At 54.7% G+C, this 20,491-nt stretch overlaps 3 protein-coding genes across 3 annotated transcripts in view; all 3 read left to right on the top strand.

Moving 5' to 3' along the window:
* Window positions 1-1,227, top strand: part of SYS1 (SYS1 golgi trafficking protein) — a 35,422-nt gene extending 34,195 nt beyond the window's left edge. Inside the window, exon 4 of the mRNA XM_045295196.1 lies at window positions 1,147-1,227. Coding sequence (XP_045151131.1) covers window positions 1,147-1,153 — 7 coding nt within the window. The 3' untranslated portion in view covers window positions 1,154-1,227. The remainder of the gene's footprint in view (window positions 1-1,146) is intronic.
* On the top strand, window positions 1,155-5,162 carry DBNDD2 (dysbindin domain containing 2). Its single transcript, XM_004698010.2, has 3 exons — window positions 1,155-1,296; window positions 1,467-1,604; window positions 2,436-5,162. Exons 1-3 carry the CDS (start codon window positions 1,155-1,157, stop codon window positions 2,639-2,641), a joined length of 486 nt encoding a protein of 161 aa, XP_004698067.1. The 3' UTR covers window positions 2,642-5,162.
* Window positions 5,163-13,167: 8,005 nt separating this feature from the next.
* The window catches only part of PIGT (phosphatidylinositol glycan anchor biosynthesis class T), an 8,838-nt gene continuing 1,514 nt past the window's right edge, over window positions 13,168-20,491 (top strand). Inside the window, exons 1-11 of the mRNA XM_004698011.3 lie at window positions 13,168-13,354; window positions 13,912-14,089; window positions 15,550-15,677; window positions 15,904-16,004; window positions 16,100-16,186; window positions 16,530-16,617; window positions 16,694-16,791; window positions 16,872-17,037; window positions 18,069-18,269; window positions 19,759-19,924; window positions 20,008-20,091. Of these exons, the coding sequence (XP_004698068.1) occupies window positions 13,168-13,354; window positions 13,912-14,089; window positions 15,550-15,677; window positions 15,904-16,004; window positions 16,100-16,186; window positions 16,530-16,617; window positions 16,694-16,791; window positions 16,872-17,037; window positions 18,069-18,269; window positions 19,759-19,924; window positions 20,008-20,091 (1,484 nt within the window). The remainder of the gene's footprint in view (window positions 13,355-13,911; window positions 14,090-15,549; window positions 15,678-15,903; window positions 16,005-16,099; window positions 16,187-16,529; window positions 16,618-16,693; window positions 16,792-16,871; window positions 17,038-18,068; window positions 18,270-19,758; window positions 19,925-20,007; window positions 20,092-20,491) is intronic.

The raw sequence follows: 20,491 nt of genomic DNA, 5'->3' as shown, positions 1-20,491 counted from the left end.
GCCCCCTCCCCCACCGAGCGCAGGCCGCCCCGAGGGCCCGGGGTATTTTTAGCGTGGTGACCTGGGCAGCAGCTCTCTCAGGAGCCTTTCCCAGGAATCGGCGTCACCGCCCCCTCCTCCGCGGCACGCGCGCCGGTGCTGTGCTCACACTTCCCGGGCCCTGCCCGTCCTGCCCCAGCGCCCGTGGAGCGGCGGGTCTCGGATCAGACGAGCCCAAGGGCGGGTGGGTGGGGAGGGCAGGCTGCTAAGGATGCCGAACGCCTGCACCTGGCACTAGAAACTTCCGCTGCCCTGGTCGCCGGCTCCAAGCAGAACCTGGGATGAGATTGAGTGAGTGGGGGTGAAAGTACAGCCCCCTCCCACTGAGGCTTGAGAGGCGGGTCTGACTTGAACCTGGACCCGCCCTTGCAATTGCTACTCACGGGGGAGAGCTGTGTCACCGGTGAGGCTCTTAGAGAGCCGCAGGAGTTGGAGGAGGGAGCACCCACATTGACATCGCACCCGCACCCGCGGTGCCTGGTGTTTGGGGCAGGTAGGCGGATTGTGCTCCCTTTCGATGGATGGGGAAAACTGGCTTCTCAGAGACAGAGCCCGGGCTGGACTCAGGTCCAGTGACTCCCGAGCAGAGGTTCCGAGTGGGTGTTGGTGATAGGGGGTGTGCAGAGAGGAGGAGGGGGAGAAGGTCCGGAGGGGTTCAGCTGTGAGATTCTGGAGGATAAAGGGCTTGGAGCTGCACCCTCCCTGGAGATCTCCATCCTCTCTCTCCCGGGCTTGGGACAGGACAGAGAGTGGGGGCACGGTCCTTCAAAGTGCCCCCCTCAATTTGAACTGGGCTGATGCTGCCGACCCCTCTCTGCCCGGGCAGGCTAGTGAGACTTGACCATTGGTGCCTTCCCTGAATACAGAGGAGTCTCTTCAGCCGTGCCTGGGACTGGCAGCCCCTTTGTGGAGATGGGCCGGTGGCCCCGCCTCTGCCTGCGTGGGATGGGCTTGGTTTCCAGGGAAGGACCAGGAGGTGGCCAGGCAGGAACCTGAGGACTCAGCAAGCATTGCTGGGATACTCGCTGCAGCAGGGGGCCCCTGAGCACAGGCCCTCGTGTGCGCAGACACACTCACAGGTGTGTTCTCCCCTGTGCTGTGCTCCAGGAGCTGACATGGACCCCGGGCCTCGCACAACCTTGGAGCGCCAGCAGCAGCTCCGCCTTCGGGAGCGGCAGAAATTCTTTGAGGACATTTTACAGCCAGAGACTGAATTCGTCTTCCCTCTCTCCCACCTGCACCTGGAGTCCCGGCGACGTGAGTACTGAGGACTGAGGAGAGGGGACCCAGGCCTGAGAAGGGAGTAGAGAGGATCCGGAATCCCCTAGGGCTTCCTTGGCCCTCTAAACATCTCTCCGGAGACCAGGCAGGTGTCTTACTTCTCCAATAGCCTGGGGCCTCCTGACCTGTCTCCTCCTTGTCGGCAGCACCCATAGGTAGTATCTCATCGATGGAAGTGAATGTGGACACGCTGGAACAGGTGGAACTGATTGACCTTGGGGACCAGGACGGAGCAGATGTCTTCTTACCTTGTGAAGACCCTCCACCAACCCCGCAGACGTGTGGTAAGCTCTCTGCTCGCCAGAGTGGGAGGCAGGGGCTCTGAAGTCAGGCCTCCAGGCTACGCAGGGAAGTCACGGGTGGGCTGGAAGAGGATGTTGTACCAACCAACCAGCTGCCTGCTCAGATTTTAGGGAAGTGAGCCCTGAGGGGAACTGGGTCACAGATCCCCAGTCCAGGGGTCTAGGACTGTCCAATCTCTGCCTTGGTTAATGTCACACGTGAAGAACGAATGTCATTAAGTATCTATTGTAGTCCAAATAATGTGAAAATGAGATTTCCACACTGCCCATCATAAGCAGTTCTGGTCGTGATAACTGTGTTATCATGTCCCCTGCACTTCTGGGTTCCTGATACCGTGCGGAAGAACATGTATGACTGCTGTCCTCACATTCCCCCCTCCCTCCCATTTTGTAAAGAAGGCAGTCTGGCTACTTCACTTACAATATAGAGTTGCTTCTTGCTCATTTTAGACAGCTACTTGTCTCGATGGCCCTACTCTAGCTAGACATTTTAAAAAGTCTTTTATCCTCAAAGCCCTTCTGGAATTCAAGGAGGCTTTAAAAGTTTGTGGAAAAATAGAATAAAAAAGTACATTTCCCACAATTGGCTGCCTGACCTCAGAGCCCAGACATGGTGGAGTGCAGCAGAAGGAGCTGGCGCCAGGACAAAGGCCTTCATCCTGGCTTTGTATTGGAATGACCCAGTGACTTTGGGAAAATCTGTCCCTCTCGGGGCCTCTAGCTACCAGATGAGGAAACCGACCAGATAATCTCTAGTTGTCTGAGCAGCCCTGCCCATTCTCTGTGGCCTGACCTGCTCTTCTCTCTGGACAGGGGTGGATGGCCATTCAGAGGAGCTGAGTCTGCCAATGGCCACATCCGACAGGGCCACGTCTCGGACCTCGTCCTCGTCCTCTGACTCCTCCACCAACCTGCATAGCCCAAATCCGAGTGACGGGGGGGCAGCTACACCCTTGGCACAGTCCGATGAGGAGGAGGATGGGGCTGATGGAGGGGCAGGGCCGGGGGCCTGCAGCTAGCGGTGGGCCCCTGCCAACGTACAGACTGACCGATGGGGCTCAGTGTGGCCCTTCTCCACATTGAGACCTAGGCCCCGTAGGAGCCCTGGGGAAGCAGCCCAGACTCTTCTTGCAGTAGGCGCTCGAGGGAGGGGGAGGGTGGTGGATTGGTGTGCCTTTTTGGAAATTAATCCCCTCCTGCTTTACTGCTAACCTTTCCCTGCAGTGACCCTTTCACCAGTTACCCCCGAAAAGAGGGCTTGCAAGCGAGGAGGTGGATAAAAAAATAGGACAAGATGTCACTCCTTTTCTCAGCACGTCCCCTTCCCCAAACTATCCTGCAGTCCGCTACTAGGCTCCCCTGAAACACTGTCTCCAAGTGGACGGGACTCCCTAGCACTTCTATGGAGGTGGTGCTCCAGCCTCCCTGACTCCTGACAGCCCCTTGGGAACAGGGCACAGTATGAGCAATAAAGAAATACTACGTGGACCTGCCACCTCATTGTCCACCTGGCAAAGACAGGAAACCCACTGTGCTGCTGTTGCTCTCCAGCCACTACCACGTCCTCCTCACTCACTCCATTTATTTAAGAAGTATTTATTGAACGCCTGCTGTGTACAAGGCATTCGGAATGTAATTCCGAACAAGACAGGCTGTGTCCCTGCCTTCATGGACAGAGAGAGTGCCGCAAGGACTGTCACTCATGGGACGGGCAGCACAATGGGCAACTACCCCGGGACCAGAGCGTCACGGCTCCTCAGCCCAGTCTGTGCGGCCACTGATGCGGGCCGAGTTTTCAGCTAAGGTCCGAAGGATGAGTCAGAGTTAGGCAGGGGCTGTAATTCGGGCAGGAAGCAGTTTGTGGAAAGACTTTCACGGCAGAGAACTTAGCACTGAGGAACCAGACAGACGCTCAGCACAGCTGATGGTGGGGAATTTGAGGAGGGAGGTTAGGTCCTCCACTGCTGACTGGCAGATGAGCAGTTCAAGCCCATCAGCTGTTCACAGGAAGCAGGATGAGGCAGTCTGCTTGCATAAAGATGTGCAGTCCTAGAAGCCCCATGGGGCAGTTCTCTGTGTGACCCTCTGCGGTTGTTGAGCATGGCATCGGCCTGGCAGCAATGGATTAGTAAGTGATGAAGGGAGACGTAAGATTGGCAGAGGGTAGGTCGTGAAGTGCTTCGAGCCTGTGCCAGGTTTTGATTTAACTGCTAGTTAAAAAGGGAGTGGGGCTATCACTGACATAGATATAAATGCCTTTTCTCCTCTAAGAGTTGGAAGAGAGGCAATACAGGGCTGTGAGCCAGCTCCACAGTAAGTGGCCACACAAGCACCCTCTTTGGCTCATTTTGCTCAGCCACCCAGGGCACAGCACTGGCACGCTCATGGGCAACAGCCATCGTGTCCTTGAATCTGGCAGAAAGCAGAAGAGATTGGGGGTGGGCAAAAGGGGCAAAGCCAGCTGTCTTCTATTTGACTTTTGTATACGTCCTAACCGTGCCACTTACTTTCGTATCACGGTCCAGAACATAACAGATGTTTCCTTTGTACACATTGTATAAGACACAGGGACACACTGCATTATCCAGAAGAAAGGCAATTCTGACTTTTCAAAGGCCAATGATCCCTCCAGGTCCCACAATGACCAGCTCATCTCCTTTCTAGACTGTGTCAAATCACCTTACTAGGCAGCGGGGAAAGCGAGTCCTTGAGCCAGGCACACTTGTCCTGCAGAATCAGAGTGGTCACTAAGAACTCGAGTGCGGTAGTCATTGCGTAGGTCGCTCGTGCTAGATGTCAGTGTGAAGGGGTTTGAACTTCATCGAAAGTCATGAAGGGTTCCCAATGGTTGAGTTTGCCTGTTAAGAGAATTCTGAGTGTAGTATAAAGAATATACTAGAGGAACACAGGTTTTTAGACAGATAAATGATAGTAATCCTTGCAAGAGAAATGGCAGCCCCAGAAGACAGTGGTGATGGTTAGCTTAACTGGGTCAGTGCATGCTAGATGCCAGTATCATGTACAAGACACTGAGCATGGCTTTGGGTGAGCAAAAAACAAAGATACTGCCCCTGCTTTAACGGAGCATACAATCTAGTGGGGACCTGAGTGTAAAATTGCAACTATGCGTAATGCTAAGGAATGACTAGCTTGCTTAGGTTACCAGATGTTTCCCTTGAGGAAGTGACATTGGAGCTGAGAGTTGAAGGAGAAGGGTATGGGTTAAATTGTGTCCTTAAAAAAAAAAAAGGCGTCGTAAATCCTAAACTGTCTGCCCATGGCTATATAATCCTGTTAGAAATTGTCTGGGCTATGTCCATGAGCCAGGCTTAGAGCAGGACGTGTTTTGAGTCAATCTCTTTTGAGATACACAAGAGATGAGACAAAAGCCAGTAAGCAGAGAAGAGAGATGCCAACCGGAGCAGCTGCCCAGAGACAAGGACTCCAGAGCCAACACGAAGTCCCCCTAGAACTGACACCCTAAACTCAGACTCCTCACCTCCTTGACCTGAGAGAATAAATGTGTGTCTGTGATGGCCATCATTTGTGGTGTTTCTGTTATATCAGCACAAGATAGCTAAGCCCATTGAGAACCATGAGGGAGGAGTCCTGTCAACAGGAACCAAAGACGTGGAAACCGTGTTGGAATTGGGTATTGGGTGGAGGTTGGGAGAGTTTCGACCTCACTTATCTCGAAGATACTGTTGGTAGGATGTACGATGCCAAAGGCAATTCTGGTGAGTTCGCAGCTAGAGAGAAAAGTCTCTGCCATCTTAGAGGATATATACAGTGCCAGCAACTGAAATTTGCTAGAAATTACATTAAACGTGTTTCTGGTAAGGCTTTGAAGTGACCATATGATTGGACAGTGGAGGAAGGGTGACGCTGATTATGCAGTGCCAACGAACTGCACTGCATGACGTCCAGGCGTTGAGGAAAGTAGAATTTATAAGTGATGGATTTGGGTGTCTGGCTGATGAGGTTTCTAAGGGAAAAAGGGCTGGGTGGCTCCTCGCCAAACGTGAAGGAAAGAGACAAGCTTTAAAATGAACTGTGCGGGCAATGAATGTACAAATGCGCTTTACACAACTGATGTGTGTATGGATAGTGATAAGAGTTGTATAAGCCCCTAATAAAATGATTTAAAAAATAAAATGAACTGTGCAAAATGAAAATAGAAGGTAAAGATTTGGAGAATTCTGTTGTACAAACTAAGAACAAGTCCTAGAGTGTTCATGGAGGACGTGGCTGTACACTTGTTTTATTAAAGGTAAGATTTGGCCGGTGGCCCACTGGTGTATCTACCTAGGATCACAGCGGAAACCCATCCGCTCAGACTGCAGCTGAAGGAGTTACTGCTGTCCACCAGGAAAGGGCAGTTTCATGGAACAACTTGGCCACCAGCAAACTGATCGAAGGGACACAGCAAGCAGGACCTCCTGCCTCCCAAGGGGTGAAGCCATAATCCGCTGGGTTTCAGAGAGTTGGATCTTTGCCAACTCAGTTCCTGGGTGCTGGGCTGTTGTTGCCTGGCAAGGATGGGACCACCTCCCCCAGGTGAGGCTGGAAGAAGACCCAAGGGTCAGAAGGCTGGACGGGGTTGAGATACTGGGATCCCTGCTCACATGGACTAGGGGAATGGGTCCACCCAAAGCCAGGGAGCAGAGTTGTCTCAGAAAGCCTGGAGCCCAGGGTTTAGGGGTCCACCTGGAATCCAGAGGCCATGGCCAACACCCAGTGTCTGGTGGATGAGTCTGAGAAGAGGAGGGTTTTCCAGGGGCGAGAACTCTGGAATTTGGGCTTGCATGGAGCCAGTAACGGTCCCTTCCATTCCTCCCATCGGCAATGGCGCCTTGACAGCAGTGCTTTTGGGAAACAAACGACTTGTGGTCCAGATGTTACAGGTTTGCGCATGCAGGGGACATTTGACCCAGGATGGATAAGCCATAGGCCTCGTGCATACCAATTTGGATGATTCAGAAGCTGAGATTCAGAGTGAATGCTTTGCGTGTGGGGAAGATGATGGATTTAGGGGAGCCAAAGGATAGAATCCCAGAGATTGAATTGTCTCTCAGAATGATGTGTTTGTAAAACCTAACCTCTATGCCTGCAATTGCAATCCCTTTTGGGACTGGGTTGTCTTTGTTATGTTAATGAGACAAGATTTTGGAGGGTGTACCTTGAGTCCATCTCTTCTGAGATCTAGATGAGATTAAAGGCAAGCTAGCCGGCAGAGATGGGGGAAGAGGTGTACTGAGCCCAGGAGATGTACAGGTGGCCCAGGCGTCGAAGCTGAGAAATTGGACCCTCCTCTAGAACTAACAGGGAGAGGAAGTCTTTTCCTAGATCTGGTGCCTAAAGCCAGACTTCTAGCCTCTGAAACTGTGAGAAAATAAAATTTCTGTTTGTCTAAGCCACCCACTTGTGGTATTTCTGTTGTATCAGCATGAGATTGCTAAGACATGAGTAGGAGTCAATCAGGAGAACAACTAATCAAGGCTCCTTGTGCGGTCTAATTAGAGGGGGCCCCAGTGGATGCTGGGATGCGGGAGATGGTTGCCTGCCTAACACAACAAGACGACTGGAAGACTCCTCCAGACAGGGTCGGAGAAAGCCAGGTTTGCGAAGATCATCTATTTGGTTTGGGCCATAGTGAGTTAGAGGGGCCAACTCCCTAATCAGCAAGGTAAGCACAGACTTGATGCTTACAGACCAATCTGTATGGAACCGTTTCACATGGGTTTTACCACGTCTTCGATGGGAAGAGCATGAAACTGTCCACTACAGTAAAACCAGGTTCCGCAGTCCTCCGTCCCTGTCAGGATAGACAATCGGACGAGGCTCTGATCCTGTAAGGAGCCCCGGTGGCAAGGTGGTTACAAATTGCGCTGGGATCCACAGGGTCCGCAGGTCAACACCACCAGCTGCTCTGAGGGAGAGGCGGCTTCCTATTGAGGTACACAGTTACAGCCTCAGAAACCCACAGGGGCAGTTCTGCCCTGTCCTACAGGGTCGCTGTGAGTCAGCATCGTCTCCATGGCAGTGAGGTTGGCTTTTTGGTTTGGTTGGCCCTGAGACACCAGCAACGGGATCAGTGACTAACCTTGAAGCTCTTCGTGCCACCCAGGCTGAAGGACAGGGCTGGCTGCACCCCTCTCAGAGTCCCATCTCACCCCCACCCCTGCAGGGACCATTGTAAGGGACCGCTGCTAAGGACTTTGGCAGTCCTGGTGAGCCACTTGTGGGAGCGCCAGGGACGTGGACGCGTCTACAGGCAGAGCTCACCACTGACCGTCCCGCCTGGAAGCTTGTGGCCTGAATGCTCTTTGCCTGCAAGCCTATGCATCCAAGCTGAGATCATTCCTCACGCTGGGCTAGCGCCCAGGCTCCGGTTAACCTTTGGGCTTTTCTGGGTTCCTTTGGCTCTGCTGCACAGAGAGGACAGTCTCTTCTCTGGGGTCTTCTCCACTCCCCTGCGGTAGAGGAGCAAGGGACTCCCTCCTGTGTGACAGTGACTGAGCCTCCCACTGCCCCCCAAGGCTCTGCAGGCTTCTCAGCTCTCAAGTGTACCCCATTGCCCTGAATGACAGAGTTGCTCTGTGTGTGGGTGGGGGGGCTGTCATCGCTGTGCTCATAAGCCCATCGTACCCCAGGCACACGGGGCAAGGATCTTCGAGGGAGAGGGGTCTTGAGCCCGCTTGAGAGGTGGAAGTGAGTGTAGGCCTTTGGGGAGCCTTCCCTTCGGCTGCCAGGAGTCCCAGCCTGGGGAAATGCCAGCTCTGACCCCAGGACCACTTCCTGGTTGGGACAATGACCTCCCTCTGCCAAACCACTTCAGAGCCAGCATCACCAGCTGACTGGTTGCCCTGGGAGATAGGAAGATGGTTTGGAGCCAACTCCAAAGACAAGGAACCCAGGATTCGGCCCTGGGAAGAATGGGGTGACAGGCATACCCTGGCCTCCTCAGGCTCCTTGTCTGCCATCACAAGGGGGAGTCGGGAAGTAAGGTGAACAGCCTGAAGCCGAGTCCTGTGACCTGGATGGCAAACACACCTCCACCCTCCAAGCTGTTTATTTGTCTATTTATTTATTACCAGTTCTGACCCCTGCTGTCCCTTCCCCTGGGTCTCTCTACTTCCCTCCTGGGTTCTGTCATGTGTTGCCATGGCAACATGCCTCCCAGGCAATATGCATGCTTTTGGAGTTTGTGAGGGGACTTCAAAATATTCCTGGGGGGAAAAATGGAGTGACAGATCAGGAAATTTTTAACAAACTTTTTGAAGCTCCCTCTCCTAGGAAGGGAGAAACAGGTTACAATTCAGGATCAAGAATAACTCAGGAAGGGGAGTGTGGATTGGGGACCCAAAGCCCATCTGTAGGCAAGTGGACATCTTACAGAAGGGTTGCGGGGAGGAGACGAGCCAGTCAGTGCAGTGTAGCAACGATGAAACATACAACTTTCCTCTAGTTCCTAAATGTTTCCTCCCCACCCCACTCCCACTACCATGACTCGAATTCGACCTTGCAAGGCTGGCTAGACCAGAGGATGTACACTGGTACAGATAGGAACTGAAAATCCAGGGAATCCAGGGTGGATGAGCCCTACAGGACCAGTGTTGTGAGTGGCGAAACAGGGAGGGTAGAGGGAGAGTGGGTAGGAAAGAGGGAACCGATTACAAGGAACTATATGTGACCTCCTCCCTGGGGGACGGACAACTGAAAAATGGGTGAAGGGAGACGTCGGACAGGGCAAGATATGACAAAATAACAATTTATAAACTATCAAGGGCTCATGAGGGAGGGGGTAGCGGGGAGGGAGGGCAAAATGAGGACCTAATGTCGGGGATTTAAGTGGAGAGGAAATGTTTTGAGAATGATGAGGGCAATGAATGTACAAATGCGCTTTACACATTTGATGTGTGTATGGATTGTGATAAGAGTTGTATAAGCCCCTAATAAAATGATTAAAAAAATAAAAAAAGAATAAGAAAAAAAATAAAATAAAGAATAAGTCAGGAGACAGTTCTTCCACCAGGACAACCTTTTCTCAGCCACGCCCCCACACAGGCTTCTCTTTGGTAGGAAGGAAAATCGAGATCCACAACCCAACGGTGATTCCTGTGCCTACACCTCTGTTGTTATTTTTTTAACCAGTTCTGACGCCAACTGTCTTTCTCATGGCACCTTCTTCTTTGCTGGGTTTGATAAATCCTGTCGTCACCACTCAGAAGTCACAGACAAGACACATGAATGTGGGTTTCAATGGGGAATTAACAAGTGACAATTCAGGATCAGAAACAACTCAGGATGCAGTTCTTCAATCAGGCCAGCCACTCCCCAGCTGTATCTACAACCAGACCTCTCCTCTCTGTGGTGCTCCGCCTGCCGTGCCCTACTCTTCTGGCTCTCCTAAAGAGTGCCCAGAGGCACCCCATTCCACTAGTAAGCTTTGGGCTGAGCTGCTCAACTTCCTCCCTCTGCCTCTAGGCTCACTGAGCTATCTCCTGGTGGCTGGTGGTCTGGCTAGGCAACCACCACTTCTCTGCTCCTGCTGCTGTTTGCTGCCTTTCAGTCCCTATGAGGATCCAGGGTACCTCGTCCACTTCTGGCTCCTCTTTCTAGGTGGTTGTGAGATTCCCCTTTTCTGCCTCTGGGCCAGCTCGTGTTAAGCCTGTGGAGTCACAAAACTGACCAGTCCCTCTGTTTCAAATCCATACACCTTATTTGCATGTTCCCACCCCCACAAGGATGCGCCTGTACCTTATTCACATTATGAACAAGCTATCGAGTCGCCCTGTAGGCCACAAGGAGCTCACATTTGCGCAGCTTAAGAGCCGGGCAGGTGTGGCGGGTTATCCGTTGGGCTGCTAACTGCAAGATCAGCGATGCAAAACCCTCAGCTGCTCAGAAGGAGAAAGATTCGCAGTCTTGGAAATCTCCAGGGGCAGTTCTCCCTGTCTCACAGGGTCTGTCTGAGTCAGAGTGAGTGAGTACCCATCCATTTGGCAAGAAGCAGGAGTATCGCTCACCCCAAAGACTCCCGTAGGACAGAAAGAAGTGCCCCCTGAGTGTCCTGGCTTGTACACGTAAAAAGGAGTAGAAAGCCTCATCTTTCTCCTGCGGAACAGCTGTTTGGCTCAAACTGCTGACCTTATGGTTAGGGGCCCAACTTGTAACCCACTCTGACCAGGGCTCCCTAAGGCGATGGCTACAGGGACCATATTAAGTAATTCACTGTGGCACACTGGCATCTTGGGTCCCAAGCTCCCTACTACCCCATGCCTCATGGTCAGAAACACTGCATGTTCGTGGCATGAGAACATCAAGAGGAAAAGACATCTTTCTGACCCTGGGGGAGGGGGATGGTCTATCTCAGCTGACCTGTCTGACACTCAACTCTGCCCTTCATAGAAGTATGATTGTGAATTTTACTAAGAGACCATTCACAAAATCCCCATGGGGCTGATGGGAACCGGAAGCAGGAATTTAGCATGGAAATTCCTACAACTCCATAACAAATGACACGCCAATTTAAAAAGGGGAGGGGGCAGACCCATCACCAAAACCCCCCACAAAAACATGAAGGTCAATAGCACAGGAAGAGGTGGCTCAACAGCATTGGGAATCAAGGAAATGCCATTTGAAACCACAGTGAGATCCCGTTGTTCTACAGTGCTGTGGAACCAGCTCTGGCTCACAGTGACCCAGAGGCCAGTCTGGAGTATGAGAAGGTGCGGGGTCCTACACCATCCTAAGAACTGTCATGGTGTTTGAGCCCAGCATTGCAGCCACAGGTCAATCTATCTCATGGAAGGGCCCTTTCTCCACTGACCCTTTGTTTTAGGCAAGCATCATCATGTCTTTCTGCAGTGATAGACAAAAAAGACCCCAAAGTTGAGAACACCAAACGTGTACAGGAGGATGTGGAATAACGGACTCTCCACTCGCTGTTACGGAGTCGATTCTGACTCCTGCGACCCTGGAGGGCAGAGTAGAGCTGCCCCTGTGAGGCTCTGAGGCTGTCCATCTGTACGGAAGTAGAAAGCCTCATTTTCCTCCCCACACTTTATTAGGAGTATACAAGGACACAGATGTCTTGGAGAAAAGTCTGGCAGTTTCATCTACCCACCAAGTCTATACTTAGATCCTTACCGGAAGAAAAGGGATAACTTCTATCTATAAAGTAACTTGTACAGCAGTCTGTTGTTGATGATAACCAAAATGCTGAAAGTGCTTGCCTGTCCAGCAACAGGAGAATGGAGAAGCAATTATATCCACACAATGTAATACCATTCAGCCCTAAAGAACGAACTGCGGATGCCTGCAAGCCCATGCTTGGTTCTCTCCAAGACTCTCCAAGCAGAAGAATTCCTACACACAAAGGAAACATACGATCTGATTTCCTTTATTAGAGGTTTCCAAAAACAAACTAAATTCACTGCCATCGAGTTGATCCCAACTCATAGCGGCCCTGTAGGGCAGGGTAGAACCGCCCCTGTGGGGTTCCGAGACTGCAACTCTTTATGGGAGTAGAAAGCCTCTTCTTTCTCCTTACATGGGGTTTAGAATATGCTAAACTAATCTTTAGTAGGTAAAAATCACAAGAGTGCTTGCCCCTGGAAGGGGAGGGAGCGGTAAGAATTGACCTGGAAGAAGCAATACGAATGACTTATTTCGTAATGTTTTGCATCTTGGTGGAAGAGCCCTGCGGCCACAGAGATTCAGCGAGACACTGCTAATGAGTGGAAAGTTCAAATCCAGCACCCACTCTGGGATAAAATGAGGCACTCTTCTTCCATAAAGGTCACAGCCTCCGAAACGCTGAGGGCAGTTCCTGTGGCCTCCAGGGCTGATACAGGTCGTATTGGACTGGATGACAATGGTTTCCTTAGTCTGTTTGGGACTGGTATCTTGATTGGTTCACACCTATCCAGTTGGCTGTGATGGGGTCTATCTTGGCTGACCCGCTTGACACCAAAATCCGCTTTTCATAGAAGTAGATCACTTAGGCAGGTGCATGCATTTATCAAAATTTTGTGTTTCACGGTATGTAAGTTTTACAGTCAAAAGAAAACAAACAAATCCAAGTGAAGGATTTAAGTATTTAGGGGGAAATGCCTGCAATTTACCTTGGAATGTATGACTATGTAGGATGGTCGGAGTCATGGCTGCAGGGACGAATAAGTGATGCAGCAGGCACAGGAGAGCGTGAATGGTGGTGGGGAAACAGGTGCTCATGGTTGGCGCCTTTCACCCTTGCTCCTAACGGAAGGGCCAGTGAGCTAGGGCTTTGGCAGGAAATCGTGCCACAAGAGCAGCGAGAAGGGCGTAGGGCCGAGCTCCCGGAGATACTAGAAGTAGAGACAGGGCTGCTCTAATAGAACTAAGGAACCTTCTACTGTGGCTTCCCAACGAGCAAACGGATTTAGAACGGCTTCCGGGGTTTTCGTGACGTCACCGGAAGCGGATATCTGCCGCGCTTTCCCATTGGCTGCTGGCCTTTGGCGGGGGCGGGCACACCGGGGGAGCGGAAGCAGCTGCCGGCATGGCGGCGGCCGTGCCGCTGGCCGCGCTGGTCCTGCTGCTCCTGCGGCCGGGGGCCTTGGGCCGTGCGGAGCCCCCGCGCGACAGCTTGCGGGAGGAGCTCGTCATCACCCCGCTGCCTTCCGGGGACGTAGCCGCCACGTTCCAGTTCCGCACGCGCTGGGATTCGGAGCTGCAGCGGGAAGGAGGTGAGAGGAAACGCCGGCGCGGCACCTGCTGGGCTGGGGGGAGGGGTCACGTCTCGCGGCGGGCCCTGTCCCAGGGCGCGCGGGGGTGTTGTCTGGCTGTGGGGACCAGTGCTGGGGGGAGATGGGGTGGTTACTGAGGAGGCCCATCCTGCCCTAGGGGTCACTATGAGTCGCAATCCGCTGCATTGATTCCGACTGAATCAATGAGGTTGGTCTGTTCATTGAGGCAGCCCGTTGAACCGATGGTGAAACCGAGGCCTGGAGAGGGACAGCGACGTGTGACCCCTCGTCCAGGGCTTTCCCCGAAGCTCCGGGCAGCATTGCTGCCGCCGCTGCTGCTGGCAGTCCCACTGACCAGGGTGCTTAGCACAGTTCTTAATGCAGTAAAAGACGACACGGAAAAAATCAAGGCCTAGGGAGGTGAAGGGACTTGCCCATGATCACGTCGTCAGTGCTTACCGGGTCTGGAATCCAGATCTCTCTCACTGGGATCCCAGGGCCGTGTGAAGGAAGGCCCCAACTTTCAGATTCTTCATCCCCTGCTCCCCCTCCCCCAGTGTCTCATTACAGGCTCTTCCCCAAAGCCTTGGGGCAGCTGATCTCCAAGTATTCTCTGCGGGAGCTCCACCTGTCACTCACACAAGGCTTCTGGAGAACCCGATACTGGGGACTCCCCTTCCTGCAGGCCCCTTCAGGTGCAGAGCTCTGGGCCTGGTTCCAAGACACCGTTACTGAGTGAGTGTCCACTTTGGGCCCTGGTGAGCATGGCAGCGAAGGCGCTGTCATCTTGCACTGCCTGTAGGGACAGCAGTTCCAGCAGACAGCAGTCCCGTAGCTGGTGCTGGAAGTAAGGAGTGCTATTCCCACTGAGCGGTATTCTATGCTGGATACACTTTCTCATTCTGCTGCCCCCAGACCTGAGCTGGCACGCACACATCCCCGTGGAGGCAGAGAGCCGATGATTCCGCAAAACAAAATCGAAACGAGTGCTATTGAGTCAATTTCCCTCGCACTGATCCAGTGTAGGGTTTCCGAGACAGGCCCCACCAATTTTGAGATCAACAGCCCCAACGTGGAGCTCACAGCGCCAAACTGGAGAACTTTAAAAAGGGCCTTCAGAGTCGAGTCGATGATAACACATACTCAGAAAGCCAGCTAGAACACATTTGTGGACTAGACTGTCCTCCAGCGTGCCTGTATTAGTCTGGGTAGACTAGAGAAACAAATCCATGGACACACGTGTATAAGGGAGAGGTTTACATACAAGAGGAATTGAACATTGAGAAAACATCCCAACCCAGTTCAGTCCAAGGCCATAAGTCTGATATTAGTCCATATGTCCGATACCAATCTATAAAGTCCTCTTCAAACTCACAAAACACATGCAGTGAAGCCAAATGCAGGACAATCACAAGCCAGTGGGTAGAAAGTCTTTGGGTCCAGTGGCGTTGTAAGCATCTCAGCGCTGGCAGGGGTCTCTCTGTGGCTTCTCCAGCATCAGAGGTCTGGTTGCATCCATGTGGCTTGTCTTCTGCAATGTCTCCCAGGGAGCAGCAGAGAGAGAGAGGTGTCATCTGCCTCTAAGGAGGAAGTACCAGATTTCCCAGAATTCTCAGCAAAAGCCATGCCCACAGAAGTCTCATTGGCTATCTCCAGATTGACAGCCTAGACTCCACCCCTACACTCTTAATCCTTAAATTGACACCAGATTAGGTGACTCCCACAGTGCCCGTTGGTGATTTCCATCTTAGAGGAATGGCTTTTGCCTGGAGAGGGGTGGTCCAGTCATTGCTGTTGTACCACAAACAATGTCCCCCAGGGCCTGCTGGCATCCTCCTACGTAGAGTAGAACCTCTCCACGCCATCGCATAGCCATCTCCAGGCACAGGCTGGTGAAAGGCTGGGGTGGGCAGAGCCACGACAGCACGGAGAAGGTCCTGGTTGAGGGGAACAGGGAAGGCCTCGGGAGCTGGAAGATGGGCAGAGGGATGCATGCGCCTGAGGGGAGACAGGTGGGTACGCAGGGGGGTCCAGAGGAGCGTAAAGGGGCCAGGGGGGCGGGGGTGCAGGTCGTTCTCCACTCTGTGCTAGGCTTGTCTGAGGGCTAAGGACACACAGCCTTCTCCCTCTGTGGGCTTGGCTGGGGAGGGCCCCGCGGCAGCTGGGCCGGCATGTGGCTCTGTGTCTCCTTCCAGTGTGGATACGTCCTGGAAGGAGCTCAGCAACGTCCTCTCGGGGACCTTCTGCGCCTCGCTCAACTTCATTGACTCCACCAACACCGTCACCCCCACGGCCTCTTTTAAGCCCCTGGGACTGGCCAATGGTGAGAGGGCCCTCAGCTCATTGCCCTCCCCCATACCCCCTCCTGGGCTGGGTCATAGAGCTCCTGGCATGGGGTCCCCAGAAGGCTCCCGGGGGTTCTGCTTGCAGCATTGCCTGCTCCCAGGGAGGAAGGGGCACCCTCTGGACTGACAGATAGGTGGGAGGCAGCTGGGGTTATTACTATGTCTGGGGGATGTGTCTGAGGGTGGCTGCCTGGGCCTCCACAGACACGGATCACCACTTCCTGCGCTATGCCGTGCTGCCCCGGGAAGTTGTCTGCACGGAGAACCTCACCCCGTGGAAGAAGCTCCTGCCCTGCAGCTCCAAGGTGTGAGGCGGGGGAGCGCAGATAGGGGAGGAACCCCCAGAGGCCCTGGGCTGTGGTGCGGAACACTGAACTGCTGCCTCCTCTCCCCTCGCCAGGCAGGCCTCGCTGTGCTGCTCAAGGCTGACCGCTTGTTCCACACCAGCTACCACTCCCAGGCCGTGCACATCCGCCCCGTGTGCAGAGTGAGTCCTGTACTGGGGGTGGGCCCCTCAGGGAGCCTGGGGCCCAGCGTCTGGCACACTTGTCACAGGGCACGGCCGACAGTAGTGGCAGGGGCGGCTGGCATTGCCTGGTGCTGTCATTTCATTAGCCTGCACTTTGGCTTCCCCTTGGTCAGACTTAGACAGCATTGGCTCTCAGGTCGAATGCTGGATGGTCATCGCACTGTGCACGTCCGTCAGCTGGCTCTGGGTTATCTGTTGGTGGGCGGGAACACTCAGGGCATTGGGGGCTGGGTGCAGGGGCGTCCCTGGGGTGGGCGGCACATGCAGCAAGTTCACTCTGCCGCCTGTTGCCCTGTGGCAGGACTCCCGCTGTGCCCGAGTCTCCTGGGAGCTGAGGCAGACACTGACGGTGGTGTTTGATGCCTTTGCCACGGGGCAGGGGAAGAAAGGTGAGCCACCTCTGCGCCGCCCACCCGCCCGCCCTCAGCTCCCCAGCCCGGGCTCAACCCTGCATCCTGCCCACAGACTGGTCCCTCTTCCGGATGTTCTCCTGGTCCCTGACAGAGCCCTGTCCCCTGGCCTCAGAGAGTCGCATCTACCTGGACATCACCAGCTCCAAGCAGGTACCACAGGCCTCCAGTCAGACCCTGCCACCGCCCAGCCCGCCTAGCTGCTCGCCGTCACCCCTGCCCTGTGTCCCTAGGACAATGAGACCCTGGAGGTGAGCCCGCCCCCCACCACCACGTACCAGGCCACCGTCCTGGGCACCCGGAAGACCTACGCGGTCTATGACCTGCTCGACCCAGCCCTCCTCTCCAGCTCCCGCCTCCTCAACCTCCAGCTCAAGTGGAAGAGGCTCCCGGAGAATGGTGAGCGGGGGCCCCCAGCCCCCGGCCCCGTGGGCATTCTCAGCGGCAGGTCCACGGTCCTACTTCTTCCCCATCAGATAATATAGTGCAAAGGGCTGTGGTTTGACCCGGATCCCAGAGTCAGATGCTCCTGGTTCTCACTCCGGCTTGCCCCAGTTTCGTGACGGGGCAGATTTGGAGCCCCAGTGTCCTCTGCTCTGCCGGAGAGGACCGTAAGGCCCAGCAGGTGGTGTAAGAATCAAAACAAAGCCACCTAGACCACCTCACTGTCACGTCCGCTCCCACTCAGGGTGACCCTAAGGACAGACTAGAACTGCCCCTGTGGGTTCCGAGACTGACTCTTTACAAGAGCAGGAAGCCTGGTCTTTTTCATGCGGAGTGCCTGGCAATCTCGAACGGCTAACCTTAGCAGCCCACACATGTAACCACTATGCCACCAAGCCGGTCAACCAAACACCAAACTCAGTGCCGTCGAGTTGATGCCGACTGACGGTGACTGTAAAACACAGGCTTCGTTGGCACCGTCATTCACCACACTCGGGTCTGAGCCCCTCTGCGGTGGGGAAGACAGGAAACTGCAGGTGAGGCGCGTGCCTCCTGCGCATAGTCACCATGACCCAGGAAAGGCCAGGGCCTGGCCAGCAGGGGTTCTGAGCTCACTCAGAGCAGGAGAGGCCCATAGCTTATAGCAGTGATCTTGCGATTGATGGGCCTGGCTCGTGTGCTGGAGAAGACTTAGATGCTTCCGGAACCTGGCTTCCCAGTTCTCCCAGCGGGCTTTCCCTGTCTACTCTCTAGAGGGCTTTGGGATGTTGCGTGGGGTCTGGGGAGGGGGTGCTCTTCAGTCAAACTCAGTGACCCCTTGTGAGGCTGTCTGCGTGGAAGCAGATGGCCACCCTGGGCTTTCTCCCCGGGAGCCCGCAGGCGAAGTTGAACTGCCCATTGGAGTTAGCAGCCAATCACAGCCCTTGCTCCCCCAGGATTCCTCGCCCATCCCTTTAGGAGCTGACGGCTGACTCTCCTCCCCACAGAGGCCCCGCCCGTGCCCTTCCTGCATGCCCAGCGCTACGTGAGCGGCTACGGGCTGCAGAAGGGGGAGCTGAGCACGCTGCTGTACAACACCCACCCGTACCGGGCCTTCCCCGTGCTGCTGCTGGACACTGTGCCCTGGTACCTGCGGCTGTACGTGCACACGCTCACCATCACCTCCAAGGGCAAGGAGAACAAACCAAGTGAGGAGGAGTGAGCTCCGGAGGCCCCCCACGTCCCCAGTCTCTGAGACGATCTCTGATGCAGGCAGCCAGAGCGGCAGCTGGAGAGCGTGACCTCCAGGGTCAGATTTGGAAGCTGTCTGTGAAAAATATCTACGTGTCTGTACGCACAGGTGGTTCTCAGTGGAGCCCTGGGCGGCCAGGCCGTGGCACCCTGATCTTTTTCCCTGGCGTCTCTGTCTTCCTGGATCCTGGGCACAGCCTTGTGCCCGGGGATTGTCCAGCGACTGGCTGCAGGGCTGGCCGCCGCCTGGGTTTGGAGCAGAGGAGCCGGCAGCACTGGAGCACATGGGGTTTGCATCTTTGAAGCGGGGACGAGGCGCTTTTTCCTTTCCGTTTCTTGACTCTAAGGTGGAGTTCTAAGTCTGTGCTTCACAGTACCGAAGCACGTGTCTTTTAAGGGGTGCGAGGGTCAGGGGGCCCCAATCCAGAAAAAGGCCCTTTAGCAAAAGGTTCTACCACATTGCTTCACACCTTCACCTGCCTCTGGTTGCCCTGCCGCCTTCAAGCCTGTGGGTCGGACTTTCTGCTTTCCTCAGACCATAGTCAGCCCCAGCCATCTTGCCTCCGTAGTCAGGCTCGTTCATTTGTTTTTAAAAAGGTTCATGATACCTTTTCTTCTGGGATGTCCTAACACAGACCCCAGCCCTTGCCCATCACCTGTTCACCAGCCCCGCCTCTTCACTGTCACCTGTCTCCCCCTCCTCCCCGCGCAGTGTTTAATTTGCAGGGTTTTCTCTGGGCGTGTCTTGCGTTCTTAGCTAAGCTCCTCCTCCGAGTGTTTTACTTGGTGCCGTGGGAGCGTCTGTGGCAGAACACGCACCAGTACAGCAGCTCCAGGCAGGAGTCGTGGAAAAAAGCCCCAGGCGGCGTTGCCAGGCCCCTGTTTGCACTTGAATGTGCCTCCCCAACTGCTCAGGCCTGTACAGAGTTGAGGTGCCACCATGCTTACCCCTGTCCACCCCTGTGGGCCTAAAAATACCTTTGTGGCATCTGCCTGGGCATTTGCTCTCTCAGTCTCTTACGCTTATGCTCACTTTTGTCTGTCTGTCTGTCTGTGTACATGCCCTTTGTCGGGAAAGCTGGGTCCTGTGTAGCGTGGCATCTGCACATGCTGCTGTCAGCATGGACTCCGTGACCTCCGTGTCTTGAATGTGTGGGTGGGGAGACTTAGGCAGAAGCTTGATTTGATTCCGGGCCCTAGAAAGCATCCCCCTGGTCCTCGGGGGTCAGCCAGCTGGTGGCACAGGTGTGGCCATGTGAAGGCCTGTCTGTGACTCTTGACACCTCTTCTTAGGAAGCATCCTCTGTCATCCCAGAACCTGTCGGCTCTGATATCCACAGCCAACCTTCTAGATCCGCCCCCTCGTGTCCCCCCCCCCCCAACAGCCCCAGAGCCCCAGGGCAGGTAGGAGGGAGCAGGTGTGGGTGACCCTTGCCTGTGTCCCAGGTTACATCCACTACCAGCCCGCCCAGGACCGGCTGCAGCCCCACCTGCTGGAGATGCTGGTTCAGCTGCCGGCCAGCTCCGTCACCAAGGTCTCCATCCAGTTTGAGAGGGCCCTGCTGAAGTGGACCGAGTATACCCCAGACCCCAACCACGGCTTCTATGTCAGGTGTGCCCCTCCCCGCCACCTGCCCCTCCCTCACTGCCCTCGCTCTCTGTCCCCGGTGGGCAACCTTGTCTGCTTCCCTGCAGCCCGTCGGTGCTCAGCGCCCTTGTGCCCAGTGTGGTGGCCGCCAGCCCAGAGGACTGGGAAGAGAGTCCCCTCTTCAACAGCCTGTAAGTGGGATTCCTCCTGCCTATCTGAACCTCTGCCGCTCCCCGCTGCTGGCTGCAAGGTTGCAGGGTGCCCCTTAGTTCCAAAAGGCCAGCCTGGGGAGAGCCGGGACTTCCTTGCTGGGCATCTGACCCGAAAGCCTCCCCTCCGGTACGACCTCTTCCCACCTGGCCAGCAACCCCTCCCCCTTCTGCTCTGCCACCCTTGGGGTTGCCCCGAGCCACGTGGACTCTCTGGCTATTCACCCTGCCTCCCAGGCAGCATATTCCAGTAGCTCCGTCCGTAGGAAGCTCGCTAATCGTCTGTGGCATGCTCAAAGGCTTTCTGAAGTGATTCTGAAGAACACCTCCAACTGCACATGGGTGGGAAGAGCAGTCCTGAGCGCGTCCGGCCCCCCCCCCC

This window comes from Echinops telfairi, unplaced genomic scaffold (assembly GCF_000313985.2).
Source record: "Echinops telfairi isolate 266 unplaced genomic scaffold, ASM31398v2 ScPeMD7_5592;HRSCAF=6446, whole genome shotgun sequence".
Taxonomy (NCBI): Eukaryota; Metazoa; Chordata; class Mammalia; order Afrosoricida; family Tenrecidae; genus Echinops; species Echinops telfairi.
This window is presented reverse-complemented; position numbering and strand designations above follow the sequence as displayed.

Coding starts and splice junctions, on each gene's coding strand:
- DBNDD2 (XM_004698010.2), top strand. CDS start 1,155: ATGGACCCCGGGCCTCGCACAACCTTGGAGCGCCAGCAGCAGCTCCGC. Junction 1,297..1,466: donor GCACCTGGAGTCCCGGCGAC/GTGAGTACTGAG, acceptor CCTTGTCGGCAG/CACCCATAGGTAGTATCTCA. Junction 1,605..2,435: donor ACCAACCCCGCAGACGTGTG/GTAAGCTCTCTG, acceptor CTCTCTGGACAG/GGGTGGATGGCCATTCAGAG.